Here is a 14,051-nt window from a genome sequence, read left to right as displayed (position 1 = left end):
ATTCACATTCAGGATTTTAGTTCTGAAGCAGTTAAAGTCATGTGTTACCTGTGATCCACTCCACATTTTCAACTGATTTCATCTGGAGTGAAGAGCAGGCAACACACGGCCTGTGTACACACAAAAGTTGTACTGGTTTAACTATACCACTAACTACCGCAGTATAACCTTCCCCCGCCCCCGAGTGTGGGAGCAGTTATCCCAGAATAGCTTTCCAGTACAGGAAGGGGAATAAGCTACACCAAAGTAAGGCACCTTTATACCAGTATAACTGTGTCTACATTAAGCTGTTTACTGGTATGACAGTATCAGTAGAAAAAAAAAATCACACCCCTAACCAACATTATACAGGTACACAAAGTGGGTGTGGATCAGGCCTAAGATTACTGTCTTATCTGCTCTCAGAACCTTGGATTAGATGGTCTCATTCGTTTTTCTCCATTGTTGCAGAGGTGTTCTCGCTTTAAAGTATTTTTAATGCGCCAAATAATAAATGTTCTAAAAAGCACTGATTTTTATAATAATTCACAAGAATTTTCCTTGCCAGAGTTACAGTGGAGCATCTATAGGGCTGTGTGGCCTGCTAGGGTCTCCATAATGAAACATGTTCTTGGGATGTGTTTAGGTTCTGCTAGGGTTAAAAAGCCAGACAAACAGTATGAGAGAAACACGGGACAGGATTAATAGGCCAAACTCTGCCCTTGTTTATATCTGTACAGCCCAATTTACCCCCGGGGGGAAGTTTGACCCCACTGGTGCTGCATGGGGGAAACTCAGGCAAAATTTGGTCTTACTGACCAGAGCTGGTGCTAGCTTATTGGGAGCCCTTAGGCAGGAATATTTTTGCCCCATCCCTGCCCCCCACACACAACACATACAAATAATTAATAGGGAGCTGCTGGGGGCCCTAAGCAATTGCTTAGTCTGCTTATTCCTAGAGCCCTGTGCAGAAACAAATTTGTATCTGCATTTGGGCTGTGCTCCGCAAAAATGATCCATGGATATCCACAGCCGGATGCGGATATCTGCAGATATAAACCAGATATCCACGGATTGGCAGGGTTCTACTTATGCCTAGCACTGGCTCTGTTACTGAGCCAGAGTCCCTGCCTAGGTTGTGCTGGCACATGTTCCAGGTGCCCAGCAGTGGTACATTTGCCTGGAGCAGGGTTTGCAATGGTGTAGGTTGCCCACCACCCCCACTACCCTGAGAGCCTATAATTGATTGAATAGGTATGCAGGCAGGGCTCCTGCAAAGCCCTCCCTGACTTGAAGCTGCCTTTGTCTGGCAGCCCCTCCTGGGAAGGGCAGCATGAGTGAACTCCTCCCTCTGGCACAGTGTGGAGGAGCTGTTAGCATCCCCTGCTCCCACAGGTCCGAATCAGTCCCAATAACATTTTAATCAAAATCAAGCCACGAGAATAAATGGTCCAAATTCAGAACCGAGCTGCACCGCATGCATTCCCACTGAAGCCAGTGGGATTGCTCCTTGTTTAAACCAGCAAGGAATCCAGATTGCTAGCTATGAACAGGCTTCTGGCAAAGCAGAAATTAACAATCCAAAATCTAATTCAAACCCCACATCAGTCTGGAAGGAGGAGCTTCACAGAACAAGTTTAAGAGGTTTATTTCATTTTAATCAATAAATACACACTGTGTTTTTGCTTCAGTACAAGCACAGGACTTTTCTTAATGATCATTCATATTGTTTCTATATCAAACATGGATAACAGGTAATATTGCATATGAATAAGCAAACTTTGGTTCTCTTCCACCTGGGGAGGCCAATCTATTTCACTTGTTAAACAATTGCTTGCAGAGGACAGCAAGGCAGCTGAATGCCACACTGAATGCTGCATTCGGGAAAGCTAGGGACACTGTAGAACTTGATCAGTTTTCTGAAGGCACTTTTTTTGAGCATCATGACCTCTTTGGGCAGCTTGGAAAGAATTTTATCACAGGGGTGAGAACCATTTTTCTCAGAGGCTGCTGCCTTCGGGTGGTTGATGGTTGGCACACTGTTGCAGCTGAGGGAGCGGGCTGTCTTTTTCTTGTCTTGTACAGATAAGTAGCTGAATAGGAAAGAGGATAATTTATGTTTGGTGACGTCTGGGACATCTTCTGGAAAGCAGTCATCCAGAGGGTCCACTTGGGCTTCCAGGTGTTGACTGACCACACATGTAGTGGGACTGACTGCTACCTTTTTAGGCTGCGCTATTATCTTTCTGAAAGACACTTTGTGTTCTCCTACCTCCGTGTGAGACGGAGAAGTACCGTGATCAGCAATAGGACTGGGGTTACTTATTATGTTGGGGATTTTGGCCCCATCAGCAGCGTTGCTGGGATGCAGCATGTAATGCTGGCTAATGATTTGGGCTGCAGTTTGTTGGATGATATGCCAGTCTCGCAGAATGTCCTCTCTGGTTGTGAACTGAGACGTTACAGTAAAGCGGATGATGAACTTGTCATGAATGGTAGCTGGAATCAGGAAGAGGCTGCCAGATTTACTCAGTTCTTTCAAGACCTTTTCTGTCAACCAGTTAGGACCCTGTTTTAAAAATATATAAGAAGAAATGTATATTACAGTGGACTTTGCAGATTAGAGATCTACAACAGTCTGTAACAATTGCCAGTGATCTTGTTACATTCCTTCATATAATCCTTACCCATAGCAATCAAGCTGGGAGACATGATGCTGGCTACTGCTGATTCATTCCAGAATTAATACAAATAATCATCATCTTTACCTTTAAACGAAATACAACCAGTCCGAGGTGTCTCTTGGCAGGAATTTCAAAGAGGGGATCACTTCTGACCAAAGATTCAAAGTATTTGGCCATCTCAGTGCCCTGTAATTTAAATGTTTTTTTTAAAGTGGTTATTTCTCGTGAATAACAAACAATGCATAAGATGCAAAATGAAGTAGATAAATAAATCCAACTCCCCTCCCCAACCACAACCCCACACAACCCCACACACTGAGGTTCTCAGATTTGCATAGTAATAAAGATTTCATTCAGTTGCCAGAATATCAATCTGGGGAGGGATAGCTCAGTGGTTTGAGCTTTGGCCTGCTAAACCCAGGGTTGTGAGTTCAATCCTTGAGGGGGCCATTTAGGGATCTGGGGTAAAAATTGGGGATTGGTCCTGCTTTGAGCAGGGGGTTGGACTAGATGACCTCCTGAGGTCCCTTCCAACCCTGATATTCTATGATTCTATTCTATGATTCTATATCTGGCCTGATCATTCACAGCCTGATCCACAACCCATTGAAGTCAGTGGAAAGACTGTGACTTTGATGGGTTGTGGATCAGACTCTTACAGATGAACCCTTTGGATATGTGTACAAAACTAGAACAGCTGGGCTTGGCTGGGGTTTTCTGGAGGAACACTGGAGCATGGAATCTGTCTCCATGCTTCTGGGCTGTGGATCACCAGTAGAGACACTCCCTGATGCTATATCATACTGCGGCTTCCTGTACTTATACTCTGGGGTTTAGGCCTCTGGATTTGTAGACACACTGACCATGAAGCCCCCGCTTGCCTACTTCCAGAGCTACCCACACATTGTTCCACAGAAAGCCTCTGTAGTGTCCTGCTTTGTGGAGTACAGGGTGGGTGTTGGATCCGTTTGCCAGGCCTCTCCATAGCTCACCCACTTCCCCACAGACAGCGCTTTGTGTTTGTGGAGGATTGAAAAAAAGATTTTGTCTGTATGCCCAATCTTGTAACCCTACTTAGGCAAAACTCCTAGCAAATCCAATGAGAATTTTGCCTCCCTAGGAACTACGGAGTCAAGACCTCAAACAGGCTAAAAGCAGCATACATTTTTCAATAGCATTCAGATCTATACAAACTTCAGGTGCAAGAGGATCTCTGCTACTCAGACTCAGAACTGTGTTCAATGGACTCAGATGCTGAAAAATAATATCAATATGTTAACACTTGTCCTGCTAATTCACATACATGTCTGACATGGGCTTGAAGCTTTTTCACCCCAAAGGAACGAATCACAAACCAGAGCTTCAAAGAGCGAAACCGACGACTCAGTGGAATTTGCCAGTGCTGTGAACAAAACAACAGCACATCAACAAGCTGAAAAAACAATATTAAAGAGAGTCCCACTTCAGCATAATAGAGTGTGGTCCTGCATCCCTCTTCCCAGCTGAGTAACCCATACTCAGACAAGGAGTTTGACCTGTGTAAAAAAGACTGAGGAAATTGGCATAACAAACATTCATTAAAGGAAGATTCTGTGTAGTTATTTTCCCAGGTGTTCTGAAAAAACATTCTATTTTGGCGACTTCACTCAGATATTACAGCGGTTGGTGCCCTAGAAGTGTCTAACTTTTTGTAAAAGATCACTAATTTTTATTATTCCAGTTCACAGTGCAGAGGGCGGTATACACTGATTAAAGACCTAATTCAGGAAAACACTTAATATGATTAGTCCATCGCAGTTGAGGACAGCAATGCTTAACTTTAAGTCCTATTGACTTGTCCATGTGCTTAGCTGCTGTCCTGAAGAGGGACAGGGCCCAAATCAGGGCCTAAAGGATGAATGAGACAAATGAGACTAGAAAAATTAGAAAAAGCAATGGCAGCCAACTAACAGGGGGACCAAACTACATTTAAAAAAAAAAAATAGAAAGAAAGAAAGAAACTATGTCAAAGAATCCACAAAACTACATCGGTCCAAATTAACCACCAGAGGGAGCAATGTATGCTAATTAAAGAAATAAGCTATACCTATACCAAGAAAGAAAACAATTGCCTTTTTCAGGACCTTGATGAGCACATAGCTGAAACACTGGTCTTATAGAATATTATTTTGCAACATGGTATTCAGATTTAGTTAGCTAGATCTGAAATGATTTGCTTCTTAGCTCCCCCCCACCACCACCAGCTGTATTTACAGCCCAATGAAGATTTAACATATTTTAGTCTTTTACTGCTGTTTCAAATCAAGGAATTTCCATTGTTTACATGTTTTCCCATAACTATGTCACGTATCAGAATAATTGTTGTAGTTTAGAGTAGGAATAAGATAAACAGAATAAGCCCCGCAAACATGTAAGAACCCCATCCACTGGAACTGTTCTGACAATACATTACATGGAAGTGACCTTTTTCAGGGTGAGGCAGTGGGCTAGATCCTCAGCTGATGTCACTCAATGTAGCTCCAGTTAAGTTAATGGAGCTTTGCATCAACTGAGGATCTGGCTCAATATCTCAGTGTACACAGACAAAAAATTTCCAGGGCAACAGAAGATTGTAATATCCAGGTGATGTTTGATTATCCTAACTAGCGTCTACATTTATCGCTTCTATATTTGATCTAGAAGAGTTTCTGTGTAATTTTACTCTCAATGCAGGCTTACTGCCAGAGCTCATGTTACGCTCCCCGATTTAAACTGTATTTACACTTCACTATGATTGTTTCTATACTCTGCATTAGAGATATTCTTATCATCACATGAAACAAGCTCCAGGAGTATTAGGAATCTGGCAATTTCTGTTCAAACATTTTGTAGGAAATGTCAAGTATTGGTTCAGATAGCCACTTACCATGAAATCAATAGCAGCCCCCGAATTGGCATGTCTGAGGTAGAGGGGATTAACACTGAAGGTTTGCTGCAATTTGTATTTGTCTTTGACCCTATCAATAATAGAATGAATTGTGCTTAGTAAAAAAATTCCGTAGAGGAAGACCTTGCAATTTGTATGTTAGTTCCCTTTGCTTGTTTTGCTCTACTCACCAGAATGCAGTGCAGTCAAAGTGAACCATCATCCATTTGGAAGGATTGAAAGTAAAAGAATCTGCATATTCAATGCCATCCAAAAATAATCGAAATTCAGGGCAGAGAAATGCGGTTCCGGCATAGGCAGCATCAATATGAAGCCAGAGTCCCGCAGCGGCACCTGGAGAAATAGAAAATGTTCTGTGGGAGGTCATGGTGGCTCAGTAGGTTAACACGTAGCTTCTCCATTCTGGAGAAGTCGGTTTAAATTTTGTTTAGGACACAAGAGAAAAGAGTTTGGAAGCAAGACAGACCAGTCCATCTCAAAGATGTTTCTGCATCAAACACCTGGATCCACTGGAAAAGATCGGATCTGGATGGGCCCATCTCTACTCCATGACAGAACTTTGGCTAATCCTCCCCACTCTGTAAGGCAGCCTCTTAAAGTTTGAGGTCCTGTCATCTGTATTGATAGTGAGTGAAATTCCTCATCACATCCCCAGGACAAAGCCAGAGTCGGGGGATCGCAGCAGAATGGAATCCCCACCCAACCAATGCAGTGTAAGCAGCAGCACCCGAGGCTCTCTGCACCCACTCGTCAGAACCTGGGTTGGAGTAGGATTCACAATCACTTCCCACTCCTTTGAAACATAGACCTGGTGACCACAATGATGTCCTGCCAGCCCCTACTTTCAAAACCTTTTCTAGACAGGTGTAAATGGAGCATGGACAAAGACCAATTCCACCTCCTGCAGAGGTTGTGGGATACTCGTGCACACCCATTCTGTCACTGTTCCTCACGGGGCAGAACTCCTGTGATTCTTTGGTATTGGGGCATCCATGGAACCTCTGCTAGTGGGTGAATTTCATGCATTTGGAACAGGACATATTTTAATGGCTTAATTCAAATATCGCAGACATTAATGAAGAGATTCCCACTGACTCCAAAGGTCTTTGGATTAGGCCTTAAAAGGTCAGCTGAATAGTGGTTTCCTGTTTGCTCTTGGCTCCACAAAAAATCCTACACTTGCCTCCCTTTACTGCCTGTATATGATCTTATGGTTAAAGAGATGCTTACAAATTGGACCCAGCTCTGATAGACTGTCAAAAGCGCAGACACCAGTTGTACCCAACGTCGCACAAACCTGGAAGAAAGCAAAGGCTTGTCAAAATGGGATATTTAATTAATCTTTTTTGACCCACACATTCAAGAACTAATCAGGCTAAGAATTCAGTCAAAATGGAAATTGTACCTTCTTATTTGAATAGACCAAAGTGTAAATTATTCACATGTATTTCTACCTTGAATTCATTATTGTTTACCATAGTAGCAAAGTGATTCAGACACATTTTTAAATGGACAATAATAATACACCAGTATGTCAGTACCCGAAAGCAGAACTTACAAAGACAGGCACTAGGCCTTGGTTTCTGTCTTCTTCAATGGCTTTCTTCAGGGTTTCACCTCGGAGGGCAAAGTTCTCATCCACAGGCAGAAATTTCATCTTCACAAGAGCAATCAAACCAGCCTTTTCAACTGAGGAATGAGCCTAAAAGAACAGTAAATGAAGAAAGTGTGAACCTACACAAGCCCAGCAAGTTGTGGGCGTTAGAAAGGAGAGGACAACAACAAAAGTTAGAGATGCAATAACGGTAATAATTTAAGTTAATAAACCCTAAATTATTGTGTTTTACTATTCAGTCTTGTAAGTTCCGTTGAACCATTGGGTAATTAACAGTTATTTCATGGAAGTTGCATGCTCCAGTTATTTATTAATATTTCTAAAATGAAGTGGTAGGGATCCATGCTGTAAGATGTGCACCTCTTGCTTAACTTCAGATCCCGAAAGGACTGCCTAGAAATACAGCTCCCTCACTCTATTCCCTCCTCTGGAGACGTAGGAAGGAGAGAACAGAAATGGGCTTTGCGGTGTGCCTGAGAGGATAGCAAATCTGGGCACAGATGAACCAAGGGAGAAGAGGAATTTCCAAAAACAGGGGGCCCTTACCAAGAACATCCCTCTCATTTATAGTGAGGGAGATCCAGCTTGAGCATCTATGCTATGGCAATATGTATGTCCTGGGGAAACAGATGATCTCTCAGGTGCTGTGCTCTGGATGGAGCACATGGGAGGTTTGGCCAATAGTGGGAAGGAAGAAGGACTAAGTACAGGAGTGGGAGTCAGGTGAATGGGGATCTCTGTGGCCTTAAGAAAGGCACTTCACTTTGCTGAGACTCAGTTTCCCCCTCTGTAAAATGGGACTAACACCGCCCACCTCAGGGTTCATTCACAGCAGGACAGTACTTTGACTACTGATATAAAATTGCAAAGTGTTATTATTCAATCTGATAACACAGGAACTAATTTTTTTATTCATAACAATGGGAACCTACCTGATCAGATGCATAAGCAACAAGACGGGAGTTCAGTGTGGATTCATCAGTATCTGTCTCCGAAACCTTCATTTCCAGAATTTTGTTTTTTCTCGCTGCTAGCAGAGCAATCAAAGTTGATTCACTAACAGTGCTCTGCAAAGAAACAGCTGCTTATTAATTGTAGAACATCCAGATGCGTTTTCCTCCTTTCTTGTTAGTTTGTCATGGATTTGCTATAGTCACTGAAGCAATCATCTTATCCACCCCCTATTTTATTTCTGTCACAAGTTATTTCATGTGCAGGGGAACCCCACTGATCTTCTCCATCGTGCTGCTGGTCTCTGTGGGCCGGCATCAGAAAGTGGTGCATTTTAAATGGTGTGTGCTTTGAATGAGCAGGAGAGCATTAACAAGAAGAAAGTACTGTACATTTTCCTTTGGCTATAAAGTAGTATAATCCACAGAAATTATGGGCCTGATCAAGGCCCACTGAAGTCAGTGGAAGTTTTTCCATTGACTGCAGTGGGCATTGGAGGAGGGCTTATGGAAGCAGTTTAAAATGCAGGGCCTGATCCTGAAATTCTTACACATTCAAAGTACAAAGTAAATGGGACAGGGTTACTGGCGTGAAGAAAGGTTGCTAGAGAAGTGTCCTCTATCCCCAGGTGGTTTTACATAATTTTGGAGCTTACAAGGATGATGTGAAATGAGGAAATCAGAAGGAAAAGTTATGTTGGCCTCATTTAGCAATAACACAGGTCCCAAGAGAAATAGCTCCTATTTGTAACTCAGGGACCCATTCTGCAATGGTTCTACATAAAAATTGGATTTTAAAATTACGGAACTTAACCAGTTTAAAGTTTAAACGTTTCTCCTAATATATACTCTAAATCTCCCTTGCCGCAGATTAAGCCCACTGCCTTTGGTCCTATCTTCAGTGGACATGGAGAACAACCGATCACTATCCTCTTTATAACAGCACTTCACATATTTGAAGACTTATTACGTTCCCTCTCAGTCTTCTTTTCTTTAGACAAACATGCCGAGGGTTTTTTTAACCTTTCCTCATGGGTCAGGTTTTCTAAACTTTTTATCACTTTTGTTGCTTTCCTTGGACTCTCTCCAGTTTATCTACATCTTTCCTAAAATATGGCACCCAGAATTAGACACAGGACTCCTGGAAACTTTACCCCAGGTAAAAACTTCCACCAACTTCTAAAGGGAGTTTTGTTTGAGCAATGGAATAGCCATTCTGAAGTGTGCAAATCGATTCTGCAAAACACCCACTGAGCTCTCCTACCTGTAATACTCCTCCTCCCTGGCTGTCTGGGTGATGGTGCAAGAACGGATCTGGAAGGCCCAGCATTTTCGCCAGCCAATCCATTACATTCATTTCCAGTTCTGTACAGGCTGGACTGGAGGCCTAGAGATTGGAACAAATAAACTCAGTCTGTTTTAATCCCTCTGATAGTAAACCTTCTGATAGTAACTCTCTGATAGTAAACCTCATACCCTAGGCTTTCCTTAAGTGACAGTACTACAGGTTTTAAAATATCCATTACAGTAGGCTAGTTTGGATTTGACAAGGCGTGGATTGCTGAGGTGACATTCATGTCCAGGGGAAATAGCAGGATATCCCATATACTCCAAAAGAAGTTACTGACACTTCTGAGAGAGAAGCAATGGTCTATGGTTAAGACACTAGGCTGGGACTCAGGAGATCTGGATTCAATTCCACATCTGCCAGAGACTCTCTCTATGACCTTAGGCAAGTTCCTCATCTATAAAATACGTTTAATAACATTTCCTTTCTCCCACCCTTTGTCTGTCTTGTCTGTTTAGATTGCAAACGCGTTGGACAGCATCTAGCACAATGGGGCCCTGATCTCATCACTACTGCAATACACACAATAACTTTGACCACTTTTGGAACATGAGCCTCCATGCTGAGAAAGGGAAATCTCCAAACTCCCACTGTCCTTGTCTAAAACAACATAAGCCCAAGGGAATTGACAGGGACTGCTAGTAGAGGTTACTATGCTACTTCCATATCAAGAGCAAAGAGGAACAGGAAGCGGGACTAGGTGCCTTCCTAATGGTTGATTTTTGACATTTTGCCTCTTAGGGCTTGTCTATACTTGCAGGTTAGCACACATTAAAGTAGTTTAGCTTAGCCCCGGTTGGGTTAAGCTAAATAAGCACAAGGCTTTTATGGGTGCCAACCCTCCAGGATTGTCCTGGAGTCTCCAGGAATTAAAGATTAGTCTTTAATTAAAGGTTTCAGAGTAACAGCCGTGTTAGTCTGTATTTGCAAAAATAAAAAGGAGTACTTGTGGCACCTTAGAGACTAATTAATTCATTTGAGCATATGCTTTCGTGAGCTACAGCTCACTTCGAAGTGAGCTGTAGCTCACGAAAGCTTATGCTCAAATAAATTGGTTAGTCTCTAAGGTGCCACAAGTATTCCTTTTCTTTAATTAAAGATTGTCATGTGAGGAAACCTCCAGGAACACGTCCAACCAAAGTTAGCAACCCTACTCTTGTTCCAGATTAAGAGTATCCACATATGGAGTCATTTAGGAACAGTTAATCAGGAACAACTCTATACGTGCACAAGCCCTTAGTGGTGTATCATTCTTGCTCTTGCCACCATTCATGGAAATTGTTGCATCTAAATATTGGAGATTCTTTTTTTTAAAGCAGTTTTATACTTTAGTTGTGCAAACAGCTTAAAATGGTTTGAACTAAATATGTTAATTTATTGATTCATAAATTTTAAAGCCAAAAGACACCGTTATGATCATCCGGTCTTGACTTCTGCATAATACAGACCAAGGAACAGCATTTCAAAACTATATAAAATCAACATTTACCCATGTGAATCCCAAACAGTTAATAGCATCAGCCAGCATGTCCCCCAGCAGGGAAGGCCAGGAGGTAAGAGCTGGAAAGTAGGCGTGCATATGTGGACTCTGCCAATGGACAACCTAGATCAGAGGATGCAGAGAAATTATATCCAGAACAATGTCAGAGAAATCTGAACCAGCCATACAAATTAACACAATGTGATGGGAAAGGCTCCCAGTTGAAGATCTGATAACAGCAAGTTTGAAAAATAACATCAACAGCAAAAGAGCACTGTCAAAAGATTGTAATATGCGGTAACTAGATAAATACTTCTGGCTTAGTTTGGAGTTTATCTAAATTAAACATACAGCCATATATTTTCAAACAGGAAATAATGGTCCTCTGGCAACCATCCATGACAGTTACTTTATTTTTATTACATCAGATTATTCAGGGAGGCTTATAATTGTATTTTGTGGAGTTTGCTGCAACAGTGACTTGTTGATTTCACCATTATTGAATTGTAATCCCATGGATCTTCTCCCCTGTTAGAATGCCTGTGCTAGTTAATTAAGTAGAGTTCACTATGAGCTACTCATTCCCAGGGTGCAGATATTCACACTGGATGGTAATGACACTTTCCTGATTCCGGTTCTACTCTAGTTCTTACCCCAGGCATAATAATCTTCTCAATGTCTCCGAAGATGTTGTCCCAGCTGTCTGGCTCTACAGGGGCACTGTCTGGCAGCTGGGCTCTCATGTAACCAGGCTGCACATCTGGAGTCACCCGTCTCTCTCTCACGTTGCTCAGATACTGGCAAATGTAATCCACCATTTCTTTCCCTGGAAGAAGCAGGATGTGCCCTTTGAAGTCAGGCCATAGGAACAACAGCACACAGCAATTCACACACGCTCTTTGCATGTGTTAGGGCTCAGTTATCAAACTGCTCAATGCATAGCTGCAGTACTGAATACAAGAGCCATCAAGGCTTGGAAAACTCAACTGAGTACATTAAAAGAGCCATGTTTTCCCCATGTAAGTCACCTGCTTCTTGTACTGGATCTCACACATCTTCTGGGAGTGACCCAGTGACGGCAAATCCTGAGTGATGGGCTTCGGCTTTCAACGGATTCAGTGGCGTGCATCCCCCCCATGTACAGTGGCTGGAAACTCTAAAGTGCCTTGGTATCAACTCCCCTAACTCAAGAGCAGGTCAGGAAGACAAAGGAAATCCACTGATGTCTGTAAAATGCTTAAAATGCCAACTACATTGAAACCTACACTACGGACCTCTGTGCTTGGCAGTCGCTTCTTTTCGTGATCATTTTAAAGTAGCCCCAGGGTTTCCAGTACAGATTGTTAGAATTTAGTTAAAAGTGCCTCTCTCCTCAGAAACTGACTTTGGCTAGTGCCTTAAGAGTTTGCTTAAGACTCTCTCTGCCCCCAGGAAGAACCCCCCTTGATAGCATTGTCTTGTCAATATACTTGTTTCCTTGCCCATATAATAAAAGATCACTAGACTCCATGGTAATAGTTTCAATTGCTACACTTATAACAGCCTTGTGGACCTTTACTCTCCTGTTCCCCTAAGAACACACATAGTGCACACCACAGTTGAGATGCATTTGTGAAACAGAAAAGGAGGACTTGTGGCACCTTAGAGACTAACCAATTTATTTAGTCTCTAAGGTGCCACAAGTCCTCCTTTTCTTTTTGCGAATACAGACTAACACGGCTGTTACTCTGAAATTTACTGTTACTCTGAAATTTGTGAAACAGCCTCTCGAAGGCAGAGGGCTTCTGAATATTCCTCATGAAGGAAAAGAGCCTTTTCTCTGGAAAAGGCAGGGAGCCCAGAGCCAGGAGACCTGGGTTCTGGTCCCAGCTCTGTCAATGGGTCAGACATTTAACTTCTCTGTGCTTCCATGTCCCATCTGTAAAGTGGCCTAGAGCCCTTATAGCATATCTGTAAAAAGCTCTGAATTCACAGAGAAAGATCGCTATGTCGTGTTAAGTAACAGACGGTATTTCTCAAGTGCCTTGTATCTTGGTGCACGGTCTAATCACTGATGGCTATTCAGATAGTCTCAGCCTCAACTGAAATTGTCTGAAATGGTGTGTTTCAGAGAAATAAAGATCATGCTCAATCCTTTCATAGTCCTCTCTCTCTGTGTGCTGGTCAGGCACTATCCCACCACTCTCTGACAGCAATCATGTCTCTGGGCTCCTTCTCCACTTGCTAGACACTCTCACCTTCCTGCATCAGACATGGAGTGTGCCGGACTTTTAAACTATATGACATGTTTTAATGGGCCTGAGCTGTGCCCTGATTTACATCTCTGCAACCACACTGACATCAGCAGGGTTTCAGGGGTGTCAATCTGGCTGGCAGTTGGTCCACGGTACATAACACAACCCTCTCCCATAAGGTTATTCTAGACTGCAGGACTACAGACCATTACCATTTTATTTATAACGGCAAGGAAATGAACTGACATCAGAGCCATCCTCTGAAACTCATCTTTGGGGGGGGATATTCCACAGAACCCACCTGGACTGCCATGCACCACTCTGAGCCCACAACAGTTCTCCTCCCTGCAAGAAAATGCCACCCACTTTGATAGCCTGAAGAAGCCCGCAGGAAGATCTGCCTCACTCACCTCTCTGTCTGTATTCCCCTGGTTCCATGATGGCTCCTTCCAAAGTCACCCCCTCCAATCTGGGCTGTGAATCTTCAATTGGCTGCAGGCAGCGCTGTCCTCCTTCACTGCTGGCTGCTCATCCTTCAGCCTTTATACCTCTTTTTATCTGCCAGACCCACGCATTCAGTTAGCGTAGGCAAGTTAACGTAGTGGGAACTATGTATCTAACTCCTCCCCACTGTGATTCTCAGAGTGCATGTGTGTTTTCCCTGCACTCTTTTGATGTCTAAGATAATTTCCTCCAGATGATTTGTTTCTGCATTAACTCTTTTTACTATTGGGAATGCAGCTGGTGTTCAGTCTCTGTCAACAGCCACAGAGTAAATCACTCTCCATGAAATAAACCAGACACACAATTTACAATTTGGGTGAGGATGGGGGTG

At 42.8% G+C, this 14,051-nt stretch overlaps 1 protein-coding gene across 2 annotated transcripts; it reads right to left on the bottom strand.

Annotated features, from left to right (window-relative positions):
- Positions 1 to 1,801: 1,801 nt before the first annotated feature.
- On the bottom strand, positions 1,802 to 13,779 carry HDC (histidine decarboxylase). Of its 2 annotated transcripts, XM_073304035.1 has the most exons (12): positions 13,627 to 13,779; positions 11,636 to 11,808; positions 10,992 to 11,105; positions 9,419 to 9,541; positions 8,137 to 8,271; positions 7,148 to 7,291; positions 6,820 to 6,886; positions 5,760 to 5,922; positions 5,569 to 5,659; positions 3,967 to 4,065; positions 2,748 to 2,849; positions 1,802 to 2,548 (listed from the first exon to the last, which is right to left on the bottom strand). In XM_073304035.1, exons 1-12 carry the CDS (start codon positions 13,652 to 13,654, stop codon positions 1,802 to 1,804), a joined length of 1,986 nt encoding a protein of 661 aa, XP_073160136.1. In that variant the 5' UTR covers positions 13,655 to 13,779. The 2 variants fall into 2 exon arrangements, with proteins under 2 accessions (XP_073160136.1, XP_073160137.1); XM_073304036.1 differs by lacking the exon at positions 3,967 to 4,065.
- Between the last annotated feature and the right edge of the window lie 272 nt (positions 13,780 to 14,051).

The sequence above is a fragment of the Lepidochelys kempii genome, chromosome 10 (assembly GCF_965140265.1).
Source record: "Lepidochelys kempii isolate rLepKem1 chromosome 10, rLepKem1.hap2, whole genome shotgun sequence".
NCBI lineage: Eukaryota > Metazoa > Chordata > Testudines > Cheloniidae > Lepidochelys > Lepidochelys kempii.
Note: the sequence above shows the minus strand (reverse complement) of the source record. Positions and strands in the feature narration are given on the sequence as shown.